The 25,787-nt window shown below is 48.8% G+C and overlaps 1 protein-coding gene across 1 annotated transcript; it reads left to right on the top strand.

Moving 5' to 3' along the window:
- Positions 1–644: 644 nt before the first annotated feature.
- Positions 645–23,771, top strand: HSF4 (heat shock transcription factor 4). Its single transcript, XM_037409338.1, has 13 exons — positions 645–767; positions 4,638–4,746; positions 5,825–5,952; positions 7,306–7,430; positions 9,714–9,789; positions 11,252–11,316; positions 14,156–14,255; positions 15,018–15,142; positions 16,961–17,185; positions 18,571–18,676; positions 20,041–20,106; positions 21,522–21,609; positions 22,905–23,771. Exons 1-13 carry the CDS (start codon positions 645–647, stop codon positions 23,099–23,101), a joined length of 1,533 nt encoding a protein of 510 aa, XP_037265235.1. The 3' UTR covers positions 23,102–23,771.
- The last annotated feature ends 2,016 nt before the right edge of the window (positions 23,772–25,787 follow it).

The following is a 25,787-nucleotide window of genomic DNA, read 5'->3' as shown; positions in this document are numbered from 1 at the left end:
TAATAATAATAATAATAATAATAATAATGAAGCATATAGTCATCTAGATTCCCTGTGTAGCTGTTTTTATCATCCTCTCTTCTCACCCGAGAGCCAAATCATTTCTCTTGACAAATAACATAAGATCCGTAGCCAAATCAGCTTACAGTTTTGACTTTTCAAAACCTTGCCAAAGATGTGCAGCCCTGAGGTCTGGCCAGCCTTTGTATATCTGTGCTGGCCAAAGTTTAGGGCAAGAAAATTCCAAAATAACCATTCAGGTGCCTTCACAAACCTGGCATTGCCGTGCCTGGGCATCCCACAGACTCTCAGCAGGGTTCGCTCCGGTGACTTGCTAACCTCCCAGCATAAGGTGTGCAGCACGTGGTCCCTTTGCATGACGCTGCGTATTTATTCACAGCTCTGTGAGATCGGCTGCAGTGCATTTTCATTCTGTGTATTGTTCTCCGGGGCTGGTGATGCCATCGCATTGTGCTGAGTTTTTAAGAGTGTGAGCAGCACTGCTGATGTGACTCCCTGGGAGCCTACTTTCCACTGGCCTGGGATAAAATTCCGTGGTTCATTCTCTGCCGGAGGCAGGCGCGTGCAGGGAGGCAGGCACGCCGAGAGTGATGGGGTTAGTGTAGCCAGGACACTGAAAAACGATGCAGGATTCGCCCAGCTCTCTGGTGATGGATGGCTACTCCAGCAATGTGCCAGCCTTCCTAACCAAACTCTGGACGCTGGTGGAAGATCCTGAAACGAACCACCTCATCTGCTGGAGCACTGTAAGTACGATGGCTACTGCGTGTCAGTGCCGGCGACACCGGGAAAAACCCGGGTGCGAGGCCTCAGTACCACGGTGCACAGCACCTTTGGTTTGGAAATGCTGGCCAGCTAACCAGGAGGGTGAAAGGGCTCAGAGTTTGTTGGGGGCCTTTTGGATGTACTTAATATTATTTATCTTCAATACTGTGGCTTTTCTGTTTCAAAGGGATGACTGGACTGGGAGTGCTTTAATAGCAATATTTCCACAGTTCACTTGAAGCATCTTAAAGGGTGTCTAATGTCGAATCTTCTAAAAATCCAGACTCTTCAAGAGAGAGGATTTTCACCTTGCTTGAATCGGCAGTTCCCTGAAATCTCCTAGAAAAGGTGCAAAGCTCTTAAAAAATTCCACTGCTGTTTATATTATTTCACATATTGGGAGAAGGCAGCTGATAAATGGCATGCAGACCTCAGGCTAAAACCTATAATTTAAAGAGATCTCGAGCTGGCACCCAGAATCACATTTTGGAAGAGCTTTACTCGATTTTTCAACGATTCTGTGTGATGATCATGGTGGTGTGTGTATCTGTTGTCTGTGCAGCTCCATAGGGATAGATTGCTTTGCTTTGGCTTCTTATTTGTCACTGAGGCAATCAGAGAATTCAAATGATTTATTTGTCCCCCTCCTACAGCATTTTGATACTACATTGTGCTTCTGACCCAAGTTTTGCTACAAATAGTGTGATTTGTCTTTTGCAGGGAGTTATCAGATAAGTTGTATGCATAAACTTGTTCTCCAAAATCAAGATTCTATAGCAAAAGCAGATTTAAAGGGGGGGGGAAAAAAAGTCTAAAGCAGCCTTTCTGCCCTGCATTTGTGTCCAGCAGAGTTTTCATTCAAAACTGGAGGTAGGATTTGAGCTGCATTCTTATCCAAGGTGATGGTTGCTTTCTGATGTTGGTATTGCATGGCCATACCTCTGAGAACCACCAGGTTCTGGTGGGGTGTGCTTTAAATCCAGGCTTTCAATCTAGGAAGGGTTTTATAAAATGCATAAGCAGTCCGCTCTCTCTTACACTCACCCCATGGTTATTTTCGACTGCCTACCACCACTGTGCTCTGCTTCCCTGCACCCTAACTCAGGCTACAGCTATGTTCTTGGGAAGTTTTGGTAAGGCTTTTGGATGTCTAAGTTTCTCATGTTGCGTGTTCCCATGTTTCCCATGTTCATCCTCTTCTATCCATCAGGAGCTGAGAAATTGTGTGCAAGCCTAAGATTTCTGGATGTAATCAGAACTCTTAGAAAATAGGACCTATAAGGGCCTATGAAACGTGGTAATGGTTTATAAATACACTGAAGGCTGTTGTAAGGTGGGAAGGAAAAGTCTGTCTGTGTCCACAGTAGATTGGACAAGAAGTGATTAAACGGATTTTTAAAATGGAAGATGCAGGTAGGAAGAACTAGCAAATCCCTGGGGTAGCTTGCCTGAGCAGGGCACAGGGTCTGTCACCACGGGGTCTGCCAAAAAGAGTCAAGGCACCTGCCAAGACTGACGTGCTGCAGAGTCAACTTTGCCATGGGCAGGGGAGACTTCCAAAGCTTCTCCCAGCTTGTGAGGTAAGACAGGCAAGCCACCAACTGGCACACACACCCTTCAGCGGTGAACACGCAGCAGCTCCAACATCCCCTGTGTCTGTAGGGACCCTTTTGGCTGTGCCAGCATCTGGGAACATTGCAGCGCCGAATCCAAAGGAATGACCTCGCAAGAGAGGCCGTAAGGAGACGTTCAGGTACACAAACCCCTTGTGCTTCTCATTTCACATCCAGCGAGCATACCAGCCTGGGACACAGAGGGAGCCCTGGACGAGCAGGGCAACCCAGCTTTGCCCCAGGGCAGCCGTTTTGCTGTTGGGAAGCCCTGGTCCCTATGTCACCTCTGCAAGCACAGTCTGTGAGGATAACTCCAGGTTATTAGTGAATCTCCGAAGGGCTTGGTCAGCCCGTTCTCCTGCTGCACGGCGTAAGGAGCAATAGGAAAGGCCCCAGTGGCAGTCAAAGGGCACTGTCGAGGCAAACACAGCCGGTGTTCGCAGGAGGGAATGAGGAGCAAGAACACTCCTTGTCCCCTCCAAAGCTCCAAAGTCATGTGTTCATGGGCACGCAGGGTTAATTGTTAAAGCTGACAAACGAGGAGGGAACTGGCACCATTTGGTGACGGAAATGTAGTGGCAAGGAGTAGAGTGGCAGGGTTTGCCGGCTGGTGGCTTTCTGGCCATGGGCAGGCACACACCGGCCCCTCGTTAGTCACTGAGCTTTCTCATGTTCCTGATTACTCTCCCTGTTTTAGGAACTTGCAGGCAGCCCTGAGTGCACCCATGCAGCTACAGAGCCTGTGAGGGGTGCGTGGTGGGACCCCCCACGGCTGGTACGCTCTCGCTGCACGCAGAGACTGAGCCCTTGCAAAATGCCGTCCTCCCCTATGAAAGCCCAGTCCGCTGTGAAACACCCCCCAGGCTGACTCCCCCACTTGACTGCGGTAGTAGCGCTGAACACAGCAGGAGGATGCCCCTAGCTGTGCTCCCGGGTCTCGGAGCCCTCCCTGCCAGTGCCATGCAGACCCCGGTGTCTTTAGCTAGCTGTCCCTTGAAACTCAGCTGCAGCTGAGCTTGGTGAATCCCTAATATCTGCTGTTGTCTTTGCACTGGCATAGGTCTCCACATCTTGCCTGGCCCTCCATAAAGCTGTGGGGAGCTGTGGCTGTGCAGCTGGGGGGGTCCCCAGGTAGCTCTTTGCATCTCTGTCTCCACAGGCAAAGCCAGTGCGAGCCCCTGGATGCCATTCTCTGCAGGCGTACAAAAATGCCACCTGTGCCTCAAACTCCAGGTCTGAAATCACAGTTCTCCATCCTTCCAAATTCCCCGTGCTGCCCGCCCAGCTGGAGCAGAGAGAGGATTTAAGGTGGTTCCCGTCTGTCCCCATGTCCTGGAGACACCGAGGTTGTTGAGGCTTGAGACTTAGAAAAAGTTGTTCCTAAGTGGGGGTTACAGATGCAAATTAATCGCCAGTTCTTCTGTCCCTTGAAAGGGTTTGCTGTTTGCAAAATGTTTCAGGGCAGCTTCAGCGCTGCCCGGCACAGGGCAAGGGAGAGCACGTGGCCTGCGGTGGCCCTGTGCCAGCAAGCTGGGCACTTCGCGTTGCTCTGCAGTGGTGGATCCTGGCAATGCAACCCCAGAAATGGATGCGTTAGCTGGTCAGCGTGCATGTTGCTAGCACGGGCTGTGGAGCATGACTGTCAGCGTTTTGCGGGTTGCCCTTGTGGCTGTGTACTTACAAAAATAATCGAGAGAAGGCACGTAGAGCTTCTGGGTCAGTGCAATGTCTTCAGAGATGATTTGCTTCCTTGCCTTGCTGTGTTTCTTGTGACACGACTCCAGGCAGCGCTCCGTCCAGGACTGCTGCACTCTGGAGCAGATGGGTTGGAGTTAGACTTACACAAGCAGATCGGGCGGTTATGATGGCAATTCCCACTTTCCAGGAACTGTTTCAGACACCAGTCTTCCTGTGAGGTCCATGCAAGGGGAGGTGATCACAGGCTATTGGGATGCAGGTGTCTGTAGTTTCTTTCTCACACCCGAGGCTCTCAACTAAGCAGTGGCAAAGCTTAGCAGAAGATCAGAACTGTAGTCATAGAGGAGTGACTGGGCCAGAATGGAATGGATTCATGACATCTGTCATTGAAGGCTGTTATCGCTCTTCTCAGCTTCAAGGTGGCGATTCAGGCAGCACGACTTCCCGTGTGGCAGGACTCAGGGAATCGCCTCCTCCTGGGCCCCTCTCCTGGTCGGGGATGCTCCCCTGACTTCGCTGCTGTCCTTCTCTCCTTTGCAGAATGGCACGAGCTTCCATGTCTTCGACCAAGGGCGCTTTGCCAAAGAGGTGCTGCCCAAGTACTTCAAACACAACAACATGGCCAGTTTCGTCCGGCAGCTGAACATGTGTAAGTGCTGCCTGTGGAGCCTGAGCCACGTGTCCGGCAGCCGGGGCAGCGGCGGCGAGCGCGGCGGGGACAGCAGGCATGCAGGGGAGCTGCGGGTAGAAGAGCCGAGATCTCGCACAGCTGTGCGGTCTTGTGGCGTTACTGATTTTGCCAAAGGGGACTCGCCTCTGCGATCCCAGGGGAGCGATTTGCATTGACCTTAGGTTCCAGCATGAATTTCGGTTGGATTACATTGTAAGATGAGCTAAGAAATTTCAGCTAACAGGTTTTCAGCTTCTCCTGCATTGATTTGACGACATATTATTATTTCTTTTCCATTTTATTCTACATGGGGCTTTTCCCAGCAGCCTGATACCATGACTCCCTCGGAAGCTGCTGCTTGCACGGGCAGCATCCCTGGAGCTTACCAGTCTCACTGTATGGGCGGCTGGAGAATGGGCAGTACTTCTCCCTGCAAGCCCTGCCTTGCTGACCAGACATTTTCACCCTTTAAGGAGGTTTAGGTGTAGTTTTCAGCCACATCTAGACCACCACTGTATTAAAGATGATTCTTTTCTGAGTTTGTTCAAAGTTCCTCAGTTAAGTTTTACCTTTACGATTTAACTTCACAGTAGCGCTATTGTAAATTGTAGCCTGTCTTTAGATTCAGTTTAGAAACCTTTCAGGACTTCAGAGAAATACTCCAAGTAGATTCCCAAATGTGAACGTGACCTTTTTTTCCCCAAAGTGGCACCTGACGCTGGTCTGTGCCTTGGAAAAGCCTCCCCCTGAGTTCCTTTGGCTTGCAAGTCAAAGCAGAGGTTCGGTGGGAGCGGGCAGCTCAGCTCCTGGCAGAGCTGGGAGCCTGGGGGCTTGCCTGCGAGGCTGCCAGGGGTGCACAGGGCTCTCCCCCATGCTGGATTTCCCCGAGATCTGTCCCAGAAGCATGCCCAGCAGCAAGGAGGGGGCACAGCTCTGCCTTGAGCACCAGAACAGCTCCAAAAGACGAGGTGGGGAGTGAACAGAAATGTGTTCCGAAGTGTGGGAGGCAGGAGGAAGACTTGGGTCTGGGGTCTTCACCCCCGCCCTCTCCCTGCAGATGGCTTCAGGAAGGTGGTGAACATCGAGCAGGGGGGTCTTGTCAAGCCTGAGCGAGATGACACCGAGTTCCAGCACCTCTGTTTCCTGCAGGGCCATGAGCACCTCCTGGAGCACATCAAGAGGAAGGTGAGCGGGTGCTGGATGGGGGGCACCTGCCAGCCAGGGAGGCGGGAGTGGGCAGACCCCTGTTCCGGAAGGTTCCACACCACTGGTGTAGAGAGACTGCGTGATGCTTTTTCAAAACATCCCTGCCAGAATATGTCCCCACGACTTCCCTGGTGGTCTGTGTGGGATGTTGCCTGAAGGCTGTTGTGTCTTTATTTAATTTGTTTCCCTGGGCCTTGTGCTAGGCGAGAAGCAGTGAAGGCTTGCTGCCCATCCCTCGGGTGCCTCGTGCAGGAGACACCTCGTGTCCCCCCAGGCCTGTCCCTGCCTGCCACCCTGGCCCTCTGCCCTGGGCTTTTCTAACCCTCCCACATCTCTTTTTTGGGGGGGGCAGATTGACCAGGACAGCAACTCCATGGGCATCATGAGGGTTTCTACCGCAGCTGTATTCCTTTCTTGGTGATCCCAAGCTGCTTGCTTGCTTGCAGACCCCTGCACTACAGGCTCCTCGGTGTGACTCCAGGATCTCCCTGTGGTCTGGTTCCTGTCCTCTCTATACACCCAGACACTTGGGGCGGGGGTCCTCGGTGTGCGGGGCTTGGCTTCCATCAAGAGTTTTGCCCATGTTTTGTTGCTGCGCCGCTCAGCACCGCGTGGCCTTGGTGCAGCGCTGCGTGGCCAGGCTTGCTTCGCACCACTCTGCTTTTGAACCTGTACCCACTCTTCTGGATGAGCACAGCATAACTCCCGCGGGGTCCCCAACAGTCATCTCCTGCTCTTGCAGGAGACAGAACCCCCTCCTGCCCTCTCTTTGCTGTCTTTACCCTCTTAGTGATGCCCCAAAAGGGCTGTTCTCTTACGGAGTTAGCGTAGCAACTTCAGAAAAGGGACTTTAGCAAAAGCCTTCTGGAAATCCACGTGTGATATGTCAATTTGAAGCATTACCTCAGGCTCATCCCTGTAAAACATGAGGCTGGGATTGGGTCTCTCTGTAGTTAACGTAGAAAGATTTAATCGAACAACCTACTTCAATTCCTCCCTGGTCCTCAAAATGCCTTCCCCCCCCCGCCTCCTTTTTTTCCCCTCCAAGCTGATTCAAACCAAGTCTCCACTCTGGTGGAGAATGTTCTGCTGGCAACAGACCCTCTGCATGAAGGGATGTGTCCTGCTTTTTGCTTTGTTTTATCCTTCTGGCCTTTGCAAGAATACCCTAAGGATAGCTCAGACTCTTGTGCATGTTGCCTGTCCTGGTATTTCAGCCCATCAGAGCTGGGCCGGTGGAAGCCCTGCACCTGAGCCACAGCAACAGCTCCATCCATCTGTGGTCCTTCTTGTGTTGGTAAAAATCTACCTTTGATTTTTTTTCTTCCTCAGGTGTCAGTAGTGAAAAGTGAGGAGACCAAGATGCGCCAGGAGGACCTCAGCAGGTTGCTATACGAGGTACAGATACTGAGGAGTCAGCAGGAGAACATGGAGTGTCAAGTGCAGGACATGAAGCAGTGAGTTGAATCCTACTCAGGCTGCTTCTTGTGCGTGTTTGCTTCTCTAGAGCGCTTGTTCTGGGGGAACGTTTGGAAGGAGAAGCCTCACACATCTCCCTCCCAGGGATGCGTGGGGAGCCAGGGGCTGGCTCTGTGGAGACAATAACGTGTAGATTTCTATGCAGACCCAATGATCTACAAGATATGAATTAACGCTCAGGCTCTCTGTCTTTGGTGAAAGGCAGACGTACTCTCTTCATACGTGTTTTCCCTTTACAGACGAGGAAAGCGCAGAGGAGCCTGTGTAGGAAATATGTGTATAACCTGGGGACTTTAATCAGATATCTATTTCCTCCAGGCAGAACTGGTGGTATAAATCTAACTCTTACACATAGAAGAGTCCTTGGCAGAAATACAGTGGTGTCCACTCCAGCTATTAAAAATATAAAAAAAATACCTCTCCTCCTCAGCCTCCACCTCCAAAATATATGACTGGCCTGAAATATATAAGAACGTGGGAAGCACTGTAGCGTTGAGTCCATGGACATGTCTCTCTGAAGGCTGTGTCTTCTGACGTGGCCAAAATTGTTGTGTAAGAGCAAACCAAGCAGATGAGATGTTGCTGGCATGTGGCTGCCCGACCTCCAGCTGTCGGAGGCTCTGGAATCTTTTGAGTCAGGCATGAGCACTAGGAATTTAGTGAAGGGATATGGTTTTATAAATCGTGTACGCGGAGAGTTTTTTATTTCCCTCCAAAATTTTGAACTTTACAGAGAACTTTGTTTAAGGAGCACTTGAATAATCAAAAAGACCCCAAACCTTCTTTTATGATGAAAGCTGCTGTTCATGCACCACCAGACAACACTGGCATCCTGGGCATTGGGAGAACACCACGTACGGTGGAAGTTCGTTCCAGCCCAGCACCTTATGCGCAACAGATAAATATTTTTATCTTCCCTCGATTTTAAATGACTCCCACATAGAATCATAGAATATCTCAGGTCTGAAGGGACCCATAAGGATCATCGAGTCCAGCGCATGAAATCACACCATGACATCTAGTTACAGTGGCAATGAAAGAGTTTCTAGGCTTGTATCTTATTTAATTTTTAAGGAATTCCAGCGTCGCTGGTTTGACCTTGGTTTTACTTTATTCTCCCTTTCGATTTCCTTGCTCCCTTCCTCCATCTGGCAAAAGGCAAAATTGCATGCAACAGATGAAAATAATAGTTTTTCTAAACTAAGACAGACCAGAAATCCCAGGCTGAAACCATGGTAAGAAATTTACACCAGGGAGGAACCATCAGGGCATAACTCCAGCGCAAGCTGTCAGACCAAGGTTGCTGCTTTGCTGGAAATCCTGTTGGTACCCACACGGAATGTTCACTGCGGAGATTCCTGCTGTACAAGCTGCTGCACTAGGGCTGCTACTCTGCTCTTTCAAGCCCTGGGCTCTGTCTTCCCAGTTCTAGCATCAATATGTGCTAGAAAGATGAAAAAACCAGCAGGATCTATAAATTTCACCTGCGTGGTAGGTTTTGCTGGCCTGTGGGTTTTGGTACATCTGTATCCTCTTGAGATAAACTGACTGGCAAAAATGTTTTGCAGCATGGGCTTGGCTGGCATCCAGCTTTGGAAGCAGCACAGTAAATCTCCCCATCCCACTTTCTGGCGCTGACTGTTCAAGGAAGCCTGTAAAGCACCCGTGTGCATTCGCAGACAGAACATAAATACGTTCTGTGCCATTGCAAGCTGGCCCCAGGTCTGTGCTGGATGAAATCAGTGACTCCCACTAATAAAATCATTACAGTCCTCCTAGCTGAAGGCTCTTGGATGCAGAAACATCCCTTTAGCTGCTCTAGTCACTCCCAAAGGTGTCTTTGTGCCACCATGTGTATGAGGTTCAGCAGGCAGGATACACAGGATCTCTGTCCCTAGGATCTCCGGGTCTTCAGTGGTGCTGGGGGCAGTTGTGGAGAGGCTGGGCTTGCTTGGCACCACCAGTCTTGGTGATCATTCAAGCAGGCCTTGCTGAAACTCTGTGTTTGGCCCCGATTTTCCATGAAAACTAACCACATGTGTCCTCTTATTACTCTCCTCTGTACATCTCGGTTTCTCTTCATTTGTTTTTCCTCCATGCTTTGGTCTCTAGCTCTGTTGAGGTCAAAGGAAAACTAAGGAAATCAGTTGTGTGACCCCGTTTGGGACACTCAAACAGAGCAAAGCGAGGCAGGCTCCCAGCAGCACCCCGGGCTGCTGGGCAGCTTCTGTGCTCATGGAAAGTTTCTGTTTTGCTTTCAGGCAAAATGAAGTTCTTTGGCGGGAAGTTGTTTCTCTCCGGCAGAACCACTCCCAGCAACAGAAAGTGATCAACAAGGTAGTGGCTCACATAAACTCCAAACTCACTTGTGCTGCATGGTATATATCTCCTCCTCTGTTTTGGTTGGGGTTTTTTTTTTCCCCCCCCCCCCCCCCCCTTGTCCCATAATCTTCTCCATACTCTGATATCACAGTATATTTATTTTCCCTCTTTCTGAAATGGTGTGATGCTCTTATGTGTCCTATGGAAAGTGGTCATTAACAAAGCACAGATGATGCCCTGGAGCGAAAGATTTTAATTACCCTGCCAGTCCTTGCTGTGACGTTAGAAACCACTGTTCTGCCAAAGTCCTGAGCAAGAGAGCACTACTCTCACTAGTTGCCCCGTATGAGCTGTGTTCTGGTTGTACCGGTGCCTTTGGCCTTCCCAAAACTTTCCTCTTTCCTCTCTACAAGAGAGGAGCCTGCAGGCAGCAGAACAGGCCAGCCTTTCCTCAGTGGCACCTCCAGCTACCGTTACGTTTTCTGGTGATACTGGTGCTGTTGAGGAATTGCTGTACAGCCTTGTAGACTGAAGGAGCAGGTGGCTGCCTTAAAATCTAGCATAACCAGTACTGGAAAAGGCCTCTCCAGTGATTCCCAGCTGGTCCTGACGTGACTGAGCCCGTCACGTTTCCCAGTCCCCGAGAGCCACGTTCTGACCCTCACATGGCAGCACAGTCATAGGACTGGATAGAAACGCATGAGGCTATCAAGCCTTCCTCCAGCTCTGAGGCTGCAGCAGCCCCACCGCTCATTGTAGAGGCATTTATGCAACTCTGTTTTGTTATGTTGGGCAACAAGTATGAGACAGCTTGATATATAAGGATAATAATGCTCTCTTTGTCTGGAGGTCTAAGCAGAGCATTGGGCTCGAGCTGACCTGGGAATACGTTGCTAAGTGATGCTCTCCAAAGCCATGCTGCACCCTTTTCAGTGCCCTGTTACATCAACACCGCATTTCACAGGGCTGACAAGCTCCACTGAGAGAGTTAAGCCCTCCAGCCGGGGGCTCCCCTGGGAGTTGGTCTCCTTCCCTTGCAAAATCTTTGTCAGGCTTTATAAAAGCCTCTTTCAAAGGTCTCTCAAGACTTTTACAGAGGCCAAGTCCAACTCCAGGCCTAGGGATGCTTGCATGCATTGCTTCACAGGCAGATCCCTGGGTTTCAGAGGGCTAGCTGGAGTCCTGCAGGCAGAGAAGCGGAGCGAGCAAGCGCTGAGCACGTGCATCCCGTGGCCTTTGCACGAAGCAGGCACCCGGCTGCATTTCTTGAAAGCCAGGCGGGTCACCTGGGTCCTTGGGGGTTTAGTCCTGTTTCTGGCTCCGACGGCCCAGGCAGTTTGGCTCCCTGATTTCGTGGCCGCTCCCAGCTTCGGGGTGGTGGCGGGAGGGAGGAACGCGTGAGAGCGAAATGGCTGCGAGGGCAGGGAGTGCTGAATCACTCTGCTGATTAACACCGGATTTTGATCTCTCCTGACAGCTGATTCAGTTTCTGTTCGGCCAGCTCCAATCAAGCCCCGGCGGCGCTGGGATAAAGAGGAAGCTGTAAGTGCCCTTGTGTGGTGCACACACGCTCACGGGTGCATAATGCTGCCCCCTCACTAAAAGCACAAGCTCAGCTCGCCCAGGCGGGCGGTCACCGGACCAGGGCACCATGGTGATGGGAAATGAATGGGCTGAACTGCCGAGTCAGACCTGCTGACATGCCCCATTCAGTGGTCTTTAGAGAAGCACCGTGTCAGCTTGTGACCTTTATTTGGGGAACACGGAGCGCGCGATGGGAGATGGGAATGCTAACTAGTGGGAGGGTAAAGGGCAGGACCCCACCAGTCCCACACCTTCCAGTCTTCCCACTTAGCATCAGCAGGAGGAGGGCTGGCTCCAGCCAGCCCACAGACGTCTTTAGTTGGACCTGCAGCCACCGCATGCGGTGTGTATCCAACACAGGTTTGGTGGCATGTAGCCTGCACGACTTACCGAGAGGAACGTGGAAAAGGATTTTTAGCTTAGGGGTATCTTTAAAGTCATAAATAAGCCTTTCAAGGCAAGTGAGAGGAGCCTGAATCAGGAAGCTTCGTGCCTTCCAGGAGAGCAGCCGTGCATTTCTTGCCCTGTGGTGCTTGTGATCTAAAGAGGCCAGAGGGGCTACCGAGAGGGATTTGCCTTTGTGGCTCAGGATGAGGGCAGGGACCTGCCTCCAGTTCCCACCTGTGTTACCTTGTGGCCTTTGGCAACTCAGAAGCTTCCCCGTGCCCTCAGAGCAAGGAGCCAGCCTTCCCAAGAATGGCTGCGCCAGGGAGTTGATTTTCTTTCAAGTGTCCTTGTCCTTGGCTGACTCCTCTTGTGAGGCTTGTGAAGGAAACACAGGACTGAAGGAAGGAGCCCGTAACCTGTAGAAGCAGCTGGGCACGCTTACCTCTGCCTGCCCCACTGCTGAGCCTTTTGGAAGGGAAAAGCACCGCAAGGAGAACGGTAGCAAAGAAGAAGGCTCAGGGGGAAGATGTCTGCTGCTCCGGGTCACTGAGGTTCACGAGTGGGGAAATTTTCCTCCAGCAGAGTGGGGAAGCAGAGAGATGAGGTGCCAGATCTGATCTCTCATTTCCATGGTCAGGGTCATGCCTCTCCTGTAAAAGCTTTGCAGCCCAAAAAATGTTGTTTAGACTGCTGCTTTTTGAAAAAAAGCAAATAATTAGTGAGAAACTGTGCTGAAAGAGCACAGAACTATCTGCACAGCAACCGTATCGACCTCCTTATGTAGAGGGATCACACTGGTACAGCCCGGCTGCAATTTGCACAGTGCGGTGCATGTTAGTTTGAGTTTCTGCTTCCTTAGAAACACACAGGGCTGCCTTTGAGGAGCCTCAGCCCTCGTGTCTGTATCTGCATCTCTAAGTTTTTTTTAAACCCCAGGTTTTTTTGTTTAAACCCCAGTGCTGGCGGGGGGCTCTGGGTGGGTTTGGACAGCATGGGCAGGTCTGTAGGTCCCACAGGCACGTCTGCCCCGGGAGGCTGTTAGATGGGTTAGACGCCAAAGTTACCTCGATAAGAAATGTTGGATGGGGATGTTCATCTGCTGGAGCAGAACGCTGGACATCTATAAATTCATAACTATTGGGCTGGCTGTGATTTCTCAGTGTGTACTGAAGGGTAGATTATGCCATGACAAGGTCCATGTCAGGGCGATTCCAATGTCCTTTTTTATTCTGTGTCTTTAGTTAATGTCATAGAACAGAAAAAGGCTGTTAACCAAGCTGTTAGGCAGCACTGCAATCTCAGGCGCCATGGTCATGGTCACTGTGTCCTGCTGTATCATGCATACCCTTCACTGCAGGATCTAACTGGAGTCTGAGCAAACCTATAATTTCTACCAACATATCCAGCTCCAGTGCCTGTAGGATGAAGGGAGCTAGGAATTATCTTCTGTCAAGGGTGTTAGACCTTACCGTGGAAAAAACTGTTGGCTCTCCCTGGTGCCTGTCGCCAGATGAACACTGAGGATGCTTTTCATGACTGCGGGACAGTGGGAGGAGAAGAGGGATTTGCTAGGCGGTTTTATAGGATCATCACAGCATAACAATAGTGGGTGTGTAGGAAGTTCCCAGCTTCTCTGGGACCGTATCACAAAACCAAGGCCTGCCACCCAGGGAGTTTCCTGGTGGAAAGGCAATGCCATTTTGAGGCTCCTTCTCATTTTCTCTTGGTTTCATTTACTAAGCATAAAGCACTCCTGCTACAGGACCCAGCACACAGACCCGCTGCTTCTTCTCAGTGACCATCTGTAAAAGCCTGTCAGTCCTTTCTCAAAAGCCCGTATACAATGAGTTTAGGCTCTGCTCCGCTTTGTGTCTTCTTCCGTTTTATTACTTAGGTGCTGGGTGGCAGGGGTTCCCTTTGGGCAGGGATACGGACAGAGGTGGTTGTGCCAGAGAGGCTCTGAGCACGTGGGACCTGGTGCTGAGGCCAGATTCCCAGTATTGCACTGTCTCCCAATACTGCACTAATAATTGCAGCGTGGCTACCTCCAGGTTAAACAAGCTGAGGATCCAGCCAAGAGCTTGAAAACACGAGCGATTAGAAGAAAGTATGAATTGAATTTGTTAAACTCAAAATATGCATTGGTTATTTTACTTGCATATTTCAAATAAGATCTGGAAAACCTAGATCGTCCCTCTCTATACGGCAAAGGCCCTTTTTTTAACAGCGACCTCCTCCAAAACTGTTGTTTTTCTTCCTTGTCCATAAGACTGGACAAGAAAGCACGTTACAGCTGAGGAAGGACAGAGTACCCAGGGGAAAAGAGCCCTTGGCTGAGAGATGTTTCCTGTATGAACATCCAGGAACCGGTCAGTATGTGCTGGGAAAACAGACCTGTTTGTCTTCACAGACCTCTGATGCTTGACAACGGGATCTCAGCTCCACAAGTGTCCAAGTTCAGCCGGCATTTGTCCGCGGACCCCCTCCACGACCCCTATTTCATACAGTCGGTACGTTTGTGCCCGCCTCTGAGCTTTGTGGGCTTTCTTCGGCCAGGGTGGAAAAACGTTTGAAGCAATGATACAGATTACAGAGTAAGGAGTTTGGCAAGAGTTTGGCAGCAAAGAAGAGTTTGCAAAGCTGAGTGACATTTATTATTTCTTCGGCTCCCCTGTCTCGGGGAGGGGTGCGTGCACGCGTGCGCTCATGCTGCTGAGTTCACGTGGGCGGCTGTGGGCTGGAGGGCAGACCCCGCACACCAAACCCTCCGTGCTCTTACCCCAGCCTGGCTCACCTCAAAGGCAGAGGGGAAGAAGTACGTTCTAGAAGGGGGTACTATGATCTTTCTGACCAGAGCCAGACCTTTGCAGTTGGTGAGGGATGCCCACTACCCTAAGCCCCTAAAGCAGCGCCAGACGCATGATGTCGTGCAGTTAAAAATACTTGAGCTGGCATGAGAGACCCGTAGTCCCCTGCTGGGCTGTGTGGGATCCAGAGGAAGCTGAGCAGTCTAGGCAAAATGTTGGACATGATAAAACTTCTCGGTAGCTGATGCTTCAGTCAGAGTGCTTATTTTACACCTGCACCTCTGTGTGGTGGGTGGAAAGACCAGAGAAAATTATAATATTGCATAGCAGGTAAAAGCTTTCTTGGTTTCTGTACCAGGAAGACTCAAGGGCACAGTAAATAAACCAGAACTATCTCAGAAAGGGCGTTGGACTTGTTCTGAGCCTCAGAAGGCTAAATCCATATGATTTTTGCTTTCCTCTTAGCCATCGACAGAACCTGCTTCTTGCTTAAACAGCCCTGCAATTGCTGGAGGACCCATCATATCGGATGTTACTGAAGCATCACCTTCCAACATAATAAATATGCAGTCCCCTCCCGAAAATGACAGGTAAACCTGTTTGTGATTAAAACCAGGGAGAGCTGGGTATGGACACACATAACTTCAAAATAGTTTTTCCTGGCTGTAATTCCACCAAAGCTTCTGTCTGATTTGCAAATCTCTGTAAAGATGGTGGGCTGGAATATCTTTTTTTCTCCAGTTTGCAATGTGAGTCAGATTATTGGAATTAGAGACGGATAACAACAGCATAACTGCTGAAACAAAGTCATGAGTTTCATGCTGAGAACTTCCACTCACCTCTTTGAGAAGTATTCCATGGGTTTTTTATGTTTTGTTCTCAAGACAGGGGCTGTCTCAGACTTTTATCAAATAATGAGATACTAGCACTTGTTTGGTTTGTTGAGAGAGGAAGAAAGTTTCCTTTCGGCTTTGACAAAGAAGAAACAGAATCAAAATGTACATCTTTCTGCTAATGAGAACAGAAAGGTTGCATCACAACAACTTCCGATGTTTGACAACTTTTCTGTGAAAAGGTCCCAGTAACTGAAGAACTGAATGCAGAGATACTGCAAAGCTTATCTCTTCCTGCCACAGACATGCACTGTATTTAGGGCTAGTAGCAGAGTAGCTGCAACTATGTCAGTGGAAAGTAAGTAGACAGATGAATCATGGAAAGAGTTTCTCAGGCACAGAGGCAAAGCAGTTACACTCTAGAAATTGACTGTAAATCTGCCTCATAATTGAAACCATAGCCATAAAATTAGCTAGAAGCACCTAAAGTGCTCCAGATTAAAAAACAGCCCAGGAAGCCATTTCTAAAGCAGAAAAATTTGAATATAACCTTCAAGATAAGTTGCTTATTTCTACTAATTACTGAGTGCCATCTGGTGGCCTCTGATCTCTGCTGTGTCTGCATGATTTGAGAAGCTGAGCCAGCCACGGCCCGAAGGAGCTCAGGGCTGTGGTACTTCCTAAATCAACGTGAGCTTCTGGTGGGAGTTTAGGATTCACACAATGAGGAGCTGATCTGAGAGGAACGTCATAGTGGCCCCTACCATCGCCTGTGTGTGACACACTCGTGTTGTCTTGCAGCAAAGCTAGTCTGGAAGTGTTGTAAGATAATATTTTTCAGTGTGGCTTTCTGTGCCCTGTGCCTACCTGCCTTTGTCACTTTGGCTCCAGTTGTGCAGGTTCACAGGGAGCTCTAAAATCTCCTTTAAGTAGATTTTTACATGCAAAATCCTACTATTCAAAATTTTGATGTCATATGTCTGTCTAGGAATAATGTGGAGTGCCTCTCCCACTGGAAAAAGGCAAACCTCTCCTTCCAAATAAGTGAAACACCTGGCTGGGACTGTCAGAACTTGGTAGCTTCCGTTCCAAATCCTGCAGGGCCACAGCATCCTCACCTGTGCCATTGGGATCTCTAGAGTGCTCGCTGGTCCAGACCTAACTCCTGCACAGGAAGGTTTTACCCATCCCATCCCTGTCCCGAGGGCAGAGACTTTCCTGTTACAGCTGGGTGACCCTTTAACCTGTCTCAAGCCTAACACTCATCTGAGGAACGCCTGACATGTGGAAGTGTGTTTTCTGTATTTGCAAAACAGTCGAATGGGGCAAGTTCATTACAGCTATGACTGACGGAGTGACTGAAGCTACCCCAGCTGAGCATGCTTCTGGAGCTTTCTGAAAAGAAAACAGGGTTGCTGATTTCTTTGGCCAGCGTAGGGGAATGGAAAGACCCTGCGGGGCAGTTTGGTGGGAAGCAGAAGCAAGCCCTTGTGCTATTGCCCTTCCCGCTAGCGTGAGGCCTTTGCGGAGCAGATGCGCGTGTGGTGCTGGTGCTAAGTCCTGTCTCTGCTACAGGGAGAAGTGCCTCATGCTGATCAAGGAAGAGCCGGTCAGCCCCGGAGTGAAAGCCACCGCTGAGCCAGACGTGCCCCTGCCAGGCTGCCGGGCTTGCTCCGAGCCCCCCGTGCTGCCGGTGGCCATGGTTCAGTCTGTTTTGGAAGGCAAAGGGAGCTGTGGTGCAGCCCCACCGGGGACCTCCCAACCCTCCGAGAGAAGAGGCAGAAGGGCATTGCTGGACAGGTGAGGGGGGCGAGGGGGAGCTGTGGCCCTCTCTTCCCATCAGCCAGGGGCAACGTCGCCCATCGCAGCCTGGTGAGCTCCCTCCTGTACCTGGGGCACCTCCTTAGAGGACCCTTGAAGCCCAGGAGACAGTTCACAGGGGTAGGGGCTCTGTGGATGCCCAGCACCAGGGAGCTGACACTGCAAGAGATCCCAGCTTCCCCATCTCTGATTAAAAGCGAAAACCCGTGCAACTTCGCTTCATTGCTGTGCTTGTCTCGAGCCAGAGCAGCTCAGTAAAATGCTAGTCGGTCCAAAGCAAGGCTTTGTGAAAGGGTAGAAAATCATGTTTTAAGATCATGAAATAGCAAGCGAGGTCACTCAAGGGGATGATGGGGAGTTGGGAGGTTCTGTTCACTGCAGTCTTCTACAGAGGGGTGGAAGTTTCATTATTCTGAAGCCAGTTTCATTATTCTGAAGACTGTCACAAGTATCCTGCCTGTGACAGTCACCTAGAGGATGATGTCCTCTCACCAGGGGGGTCAGCACAGTGTCATTGGGCTCAGCCAGAGGGCTACCTGGGTTTGGGCATTTTTGGAGCCGTGGTCTGAGACTGAGATCCCAACAAGCACCGATGTCATGGGCGAGTGTACAGCAGACGTCACCAGCAGGAGGAAAGCATGGCTGCGGCGTGCTTGTTGGTGAAGTGCACATTTCATTCTTGATGGCAACTGCAGCCTGGGGGTGGGGCACCCAAAACACGCAATAGCGTTAGCAGAAAGGCTTCTATTTTCCTTTGGGTCCTTAAAGAGAATCAAATTCCTCCTTCTGAACCCACTGGCTACTTAAAAACATTTTACTAGAAGAAAAATCATCCTTCTTTTAAGACTCTGGATTTTAAGAAAAATTTTGGTAGCTTTTATGGGGATTAAGCACAGCAGGGACTCACAGTTGCTGCTTTAGCTGAATGCCTCTGATAAATGCAGCCTGCGGGCAAAAGTCACTCCTTTAAAAACCATTAGTTAATAGTAATCCAGCCATCTTGGACCCCAGAGGGTGGGAATGCAGCCTGTTCTGGATCCCCAGTGCCTCTCTAGAAGGATTTCTTCTAAGGAAAGCTTTAATTTTCCCAGTCTTGAGGAGATGTGCAGAGACTACCCACCCCCAAACCCAACAGGAGAGGAGTAGTCTCACTTGTTTTGTCATCAGCTCCATCCCCTGTGTGCTCTGCTGGGTTGTACTTTGGGATTAAACCAAGTGCATAAACCCAAGGCTGACAGTGGACTTCTGGTTTTCAAAACGGGATGTAAGCGTAAACCTCACGTTGGAAGGCTGCTCAGTCCTGCTTTCTGTCTGTATCCATGCAAGTCTCATTCGTGGCCCTATTTCCCCTTGTCTTTTCTCAGAACAGATATTTCAGACCCCTTGGAGGGCACCGACTGGAGCTTGGAAGGGCTGCAGCTGCTGCTGCGGAGCCAGCAGTACGGCCTGGAGCCCGCCAGCCTCTTGGATGTGAGTGGCAGGCTCATGCCTGCTTCTTCTTGCGTGGCACTTGGTCTGTCCCATGCTGCCCGTAGAGCCATGGCTCTGTTTTGACTTTTTCATAAGAACTGGCAAGATTTCAGACTTTCAGTGATGCTTTTTTACACCTCTTCTGAAAACATGCACATTTGAACTTCTAGGAGCACAAAACACAGTGCATTTGGTAAAGACATCAACAGGAGACCTAACACATATACATAAAATAGGTTTAATATGGCTCTCTAGCTAGTTTGGTAATTGCTTTGGCTGGGCTAGTTTATTTTCTGCATATTCTGCATCTTAGATGCTCCTGCATTGTGTTTAGCTCTACTGCTTTCCCCTGTTCCTCACTTTCTGGGAAGCGTAGCCGATGCCAAATTCTCTCTCTGCTGAGATATTTATCTGCCTGCAGTTCTCAGGTAGTTTTTCTTTAGAAGTGGGTGGTGGCCTTTTTCTTAAGTACATGTGCAGAAGGTTTGTTTATTTCGTTTATTTCTCCCTTTTGCACTCTCTCTCGTTGTACATATCGTTAGCATATGAAAGGTTTTTGCCAATAATCATGTAATTCTGTACCTAAGAAAAGAATCTATATGTCAAAGATATGCTCCCTTGAGGAGGTGCTTCAGGTGCAGGCATGTGGTAAGATTGCATGGACAAACAGGAACAAAAAATCATTTTAAAAAATCAATCTTAAAGCCAGTTCCAGAGTGTCCGTGATTGATTTTGACTTTCCAGAAAGCTTTTCTAATAGCCTGCTCTATTACTTACTCGGTTGGTTTCTGTTTCTTATTTCTCATTAGGAGGTGTTTTCCTGTTACTGACACACTTCTCTCTCTCTGCAACTGAACCTCACGAGAGTGAGAATGAATCATAAAACTGTGCCCCAGGTCAACAGCTCCTTTTCCCAGGCTGCTCAGACTTCTCAAGAAATTGCCATCAAGGCACTGATGCAGCACTAATCTGCCCTCTGCCACCCTGTTCTGGAATACTTTTAAAAAACCCATATGAACCTGGAAGTGTCCTAGGACCCGAAAGCAGCAAAAAAGGGCTTTGACTTGCATGTCCAGCGACACAAACAGCTGCTGTGGCTTACGACATGACTGTGGCACTGGGCAACAGCAGTATCCACTGGCAGGCAGGTCAGCACAAGTGCCCACAGCTGAGCCCCTGCTCTTCTGGCTGTGCTGCAAAGCGACACACACCAGCCTTTGCTGCAGCTTCACTGAATGCATCGCAGCACAGGCATGGGCAGAAGTTGCCATGGGCCAGCAGACAGCCAAGGCAAAGAGCTGAGGATATGAGTATCTCGAGCCATTGCACCTTTCAGAGCCCTAATCGTATTCTTCTCCCAACAGGTCTTTAATCCCAATTTATCTTTGAGTGAGTGGAATTTGACTGAAATGGAAGCCAGTCTGTCCCCGGTAAGAGATGTCTATTTCTGAGATATGATAATGATAATAACAATATAATTATGAAGCAGAGCTTGTGCTTAACTGAAGAATGCTTAGTTGATAGCCAGAGGGGAGAGTACTGTAAAGCACAGCAAGTACATAACTCCTGAGGGCAGGCAGAGAGTGTTATCTTCCACTCTTGACTGTCTTCTCCACTCAGCCAGAGCTTGTTCAGAGATCTGTTGGTGTCCTGGAGTCTTTAGTTGAAGCTGGCCACTCTAAAATTTCTCTTAGCATGAATGTCATGTCATACTAATAACCATAGATGCATAAAGTATCTTTGTGCCAAAGCTCGTATTTCATAAATTTGCCTTTATAAAGTGCAGCCATCCCTGGAGCAGTAAAACCACAATGCAATTAGAATAAAGGTTCATGCATACCTGTGCAGAAGAAACAAGGAGAAATTGTTTGGCAGTATTCATTTGGAATTGACATCGGCACAGACATTTCTGAAATGCATATAGTGATTTAATGAACAGTGAAGCAAATGTGTGATGGTGAATTTTCAGAGCCTGGCTGCCAGCCATGTCAGAAAAAGACTTAGATGATTTTGCCATCTCTGCAGATGCGCAAACAAAAGTGTAATCTCTTCTAATGAAGTGTGGAAGGTCTCTAAGCCTTCTTCAGGATATCACTATCCCTCCTTAGATTTTAGTTTAGTAATTTTGAATTTACTAGCTAATTCCACTTCCTGAGTATTAGGAAGAAGAACGTCTGAAGGGACAGGTAACATTAGCAAGTCTTGGAAGCAAGGGGCAGTCTCTTTTAAAGAGGATTGCACGAGAGAAAAGGCCAAGGGGGAGGCTGTGGTGTTCCATAGTCCAGTCCCTGAGTCCCCTGAATTTCCCTCCCTTCGTTCCGTACCCTTAGGCTTGTTCATCCTACAGAAAGTCATGAGCACAGAGAAGCCTACAAGTAATAACCAGCAGCAACTCCGCACCTAGAAGCACTACGCAAGCAAAAGCTAGTTTTAATTTAAAGACAGTCATAAGGCAAATGGAAAGAAAACTCCTTTCGTATTTGTTGCCGACAGCAGAGGTCTGTGGGTTGGCTTTGAGCGGTAGCTGGGCAGGGACAGCCACGGTGACATTAGCCTGGATTCCTCGTGTGAGGTGGGCTTCACACAGTATTAGCCAGCACTAACAGGGTTTTACATCTGCCTTAGCTCGCTCCTTCAGGCATATCTGCCCTTAAGCACCTGCTTTTGGTTATTTAGCAAAGTGCAGGTGAGGCTGGGAGGAGAGGCAGGGCAGGGAGGATCGCTTGCGTTACTGGTGGATGTTGTGCAGCATTGATGAAGCACTGATCTGCAGAAGCGGCCTAGTTCTAACAAGCTCCCCTGTCTTTGTATAATTGTACATTGTAGTTTATATTTTTGCATCAAGATGCAGCGACTCACAGTGGATCTGGAGAAGAATGCAACTGAGCTGTCCTCAAAAGTGTTCAACCCACCGTTTAACAACGCCTGCCCAGGTAGGAGCGCCAGCATCCCTTCCGCACTGGGGAACGGGGATGTAATGAAGGTGTTAAACACATCCATCAGAAGCTAGATGCAATGTCTGGACCATTTGCCACTTTGAGGGAAAAAAACACGTTTGTTATTTTATTTTCAGGGCTGTCAGTCAGCAGTGTTTCCACAACAACTGCTAAGCTAGTTGCTAAACAGTGGGAAAAGTATGAGGCATACACAGAGGTTTAAATGCCATCGAACTCCCTCTGTTTCTGCTTGGGGCCACATCATATCTTTCGGTGTCTCCACCGTCTTCTCTGCCTATTCATCGCCACCCAAAAGCCATGTGGGGATCTAGGTGGGTAGGGGTGGTAAGAACTGTACAGGTTCTGTGTCTCTTCCGGCTCCTGCTGCAGAGGAGGTGACCTGGTGGCAGCTAGCAGGTGGCAAAGGTGATGTCTCAGTTTCTCCAGGACCTGGTGGGTGCTAGCAGCCAGAGGCAAACGTTACGTCTCAGTTTCCCCAGACCTTCTACCAGACCTCAAGGAAACTGCCCAGCTGATCTTCTCCCACTCACTGACTCAATGATAAAGTGTGCCATTTATCTTAGCTATGAATCTAGGAGTGTTTTCCTGGTTTTGGAATAGTTATGTATTGTTATTTTCGTGTGTATTCAGCCAGGATAGACTTGAAAGAGAAGCTTTTGTGAGCCTTAGTTTGGTGTGGTAACCACCTGAGCCCACCCCAGAGTTTTGATGTATTGTGTGTTGCTCAAGGACTCCCAGCTTCCACCTTAAGCTCAGCATCTTGTGTGAGCATCAAAGGCATGAAAAGCCCAGCTACACTGGAGAGAATTCTTAAGCAGGGGGGAGCTGAACGGCACAAGAGGAGCATCCCCTGTTTGCAAAGCCTTCCTGGTCCATGCAGTGGTGTGATGCTGGAATAATGGGGCAACTGAGAGATGTCACCTGCAAAGATGAGCAAAAAAGACAGTTCTTGAGGGAAGGAGAGGAGAAACTGCTCTTAGCTACTTCTCAGTGTCTCCAAACATTTGGTCACGCCTCCTTCGCTTCTTGTGAGGCACCTCAGCATTCAGGCAGAATCCAGCTTGGCAACCTGCAGACATTCCCATCGATTTGGATGGGCTTTTAAGTGAGTCCACGTTTGACTCAAGTGTTTGCAAGCATTTTTCACCTGGAGTGAGGCCCCTTACCTCCTGTTACAGTGGGGATTTGCCACTTTTCATTTCTACATGCCTAAAGTCTAGCAACTTGCCTTCCAGACACCTGAGTTTTGTCTTGTCCGTTTGCATTCCTAGGGAAAGATGTCATTCTTGAAAGCACCCAGCAGTTCCTCATTGATCGCCAGTCAATCTTTGGAAATGACGTCATCAGCTTGCCTGAAAGTTCATCGCTTTACGTTCCATCTGAAAATCTGGCTTCCTACCTGTCCTCTGTGGGTGTCCAAGGGGATATCCCATTAAACCTGAGCTCTTCAACTGACAACAACCAGTGATTTAGCTTCCAAGAAACATCATCTCCTTCCTACCCACCCAAGCATCCACAGGTTTGAATGTAAAGAAACAAAAGTGACTCAGAAATCCACAAGAGAGTTTCTTTTTGTGCCCTTTGAGTAGATGGAAACAGTCAGTAGCTGTTGCATTTACCCCCCCTGCACCTGGATTTCAGTGTTTGCCCAGGATAACAGTTTGAAAACAAAATACTGCTTCTGGTGCTTGCTCCCATGGGGAGTGGGAACTTGGCAGGATTTTTTTTTTCCTTGAAAATGCTTTTAGCAATTTCAAATCTTCTAATAAAATTTAAGTACATCAGGGACTTCATAAAATAAAGTGATCCTGACTAGTGTCTGCAACAGCAAACTGCTGGATTTTATTGGGGCAGCACAGATTAGCTAAGATGCCTGACCCTTCTGGATGCTGGTTTTTAAATAGGAAAGTAGTTCTATGCCAGTCAATGCTCTAAAAATATTCTTTTATCCATTATCTGGTTTTGATGTATTTGTGCCTCTCCCTTTTCCTCCTAGGATGAGTAGGAAAATGAAGACCTCTCAGGGTGTGCAGAAGGTCATTTTCCGAGTGACCACTGGCTCCTAGGGGAGCTACAGACCATCACAGACCCCAAAACATCCCATGCTGAGTCGAGAGGGTTTGTTGTTTGGGATTCCCCACCCCCACCCCCCGCCCAGTCTATTTTCCCTAACGTAAAGGCAGGGCACCCCGTACTTAAAAAAAAAAAAGGGAAAAAAAGGATAGACTTTTCTGTCCACAGAATTTTCCGTGTGCAAAGAGGACTAAGGGAGCGCTGTCTGGGTTGTGGTGCTGGCTAAGTATTTCCTGTCCAGTCCAATGACTTTTTTCCTTGGCCTTGACCTGTTCTATTTCCCCTGAAGATGTGCCTGTTGGACGTATACCATCTGATGAACCAGTTTAATTGATTGGATCCCCTTTTTAGAAGGACTCTCAGCTGCTCAGTGTAGGAGAGAGGCAGAAGGGTTAGTCCACCATGTCCCACTATTTTTTTCCTCTGTCCTTTGTGCATCTGAGACCAGCCTCCAAAGGTTGAATTAATCTTTCTCTTCCATGTGGTTTCTGACAACTGAGTTTCTCAACAAAGCAGAGCTTTGTTTTTTATGCTGTAGTTCTAATGAGTATGTATTATTTATCTCAGTATCCTCTAATTGAGTTGCTTTTCCTTAGGAAAGCTACCCAAACACAGTAAGACAGACGCAGGAAATTCAGCTAACTCAGGCCTCCCAAGGGCTTAGACAGGGCGGCGTAAGCTGTGCCAGTATCATTTGAAGAAATGCTCTGCCCACTTTCATTGCCATGGCGATTCTTCGTTCTCAGCTGAATTTCTGAGCATCTTGAATGGTCAAGCAGCATCCACCCCAAAATATCGTCAATCAATCAGATGAACACAGGCTCAAATTCTCCGTAACAAGATGAGCATGTTTTAAATGGACCTTCCTGTCACAGCCCTTTCCTCCATCCATTTATCAATATGTGAACAGATGTGTTAGTTCAGAAACATTCACTTTTGAGCACATTTTTCCCCCGCTAATTACTGTGTGCTGGGAGCTCTGTCACCACCTTGGTGGCACAGTCTTTGCAGGAGCGAGGCTGTAAGCGCTTCTGAATTAATTCCAGCCACCGTTTTCATGTTCAGGACTAAGGGAAAATTCTGGCAGTCCCCTGGTATCTAGATGATGTATTTAGACTTGGCCTGGTATTTAGATGATGTGCTCGAGTGTATCACGGACAAGGTTTTCCTTTTTGACAGATTTGTGCTTAGAAAGTTTGCCTAGATCAGCCCATTTGCCACTGTATGTTGTCATTTCCAGCGATGGAAAGCCAGTGAGTTGCGCTCTGTTTACTTTTCTCAGAGGTAACTGAAAACTGTCTGGGGTTTCCTATCACCAGACAGCATATGTTATCCTCGTTCAACACTTCTCTGAACCTTCGTATGCTAGATTGCCTTAATGTTAACACTGAATGTATTGATCCAATAAGGTATTTAAGCGCATGTTTAACGTCAAGCTCCTGAGTAGTTTTCCTGTATTTTTGGGAAGGCTACCACATGCTTGAGGTTCGGCACACACTTCAGTGTCTTACTGGATTGTCTAGTTGAGGTTGAGAAACGAGCCATCTTAGGAGAACTACTTGCAAGTTGACGAAGGTGCAGCTCAGCCAGCTGACACCACCTCAGGCTGCAGCTTTTGTACAGGGCCAGGCGGCAGGCTGCACTCGCTGCGAGTAGCCACTCAGATGGTTCTGGGGTTTTTCTTTAGGCTTTTTGCTCTACTATAAATGTGAGATTGGAGCTTGATGGCGAGAGAGGAACAACAGGATTTGAGAGCCACTCCTGTGAAGAAGCAAGCTTGTGTTCCTCGGCTTTTTACATTGTTAATTTCACTTGAAGGTGACGTGCTGAGACTGCGTTTTTGCACTATGCTGTACATTTGTAAAGTTTTACAGAAAACACTAATTAAACGTGTTTCCTTTTTCTCATTTAGTCCTGCTCTGGCATTTCTCTCACTACTTTCGCCTATCCCTTACACCTTTCCTCCTTCCCAAGTCCTCGCCAATAAGTGAAAATAGCTTCCAGGAATTCAGGAGATTCACCTGTGAGACAACACAGGGCCACTGATGATCATGTGTGAAAAAACAGGAGCTGGAGAGATT

This window comes from Falco rusticolus, chromosome 15 (assembly GCF_015220075.1).
Source record: "Falco rusticolus isolate bFalRus1 chromosome 15, bFalRus1.pri, whole genome shotgun sequence".
Lineage (NCBI taxonomy): Eukaryota > Metazoa > Chordata > Aves > Falconiformes > Falconidae > Falco > Falco rusticolus.
This window is presented reverse-complemented; position numbering and strand designations above follow the sequence as displayed.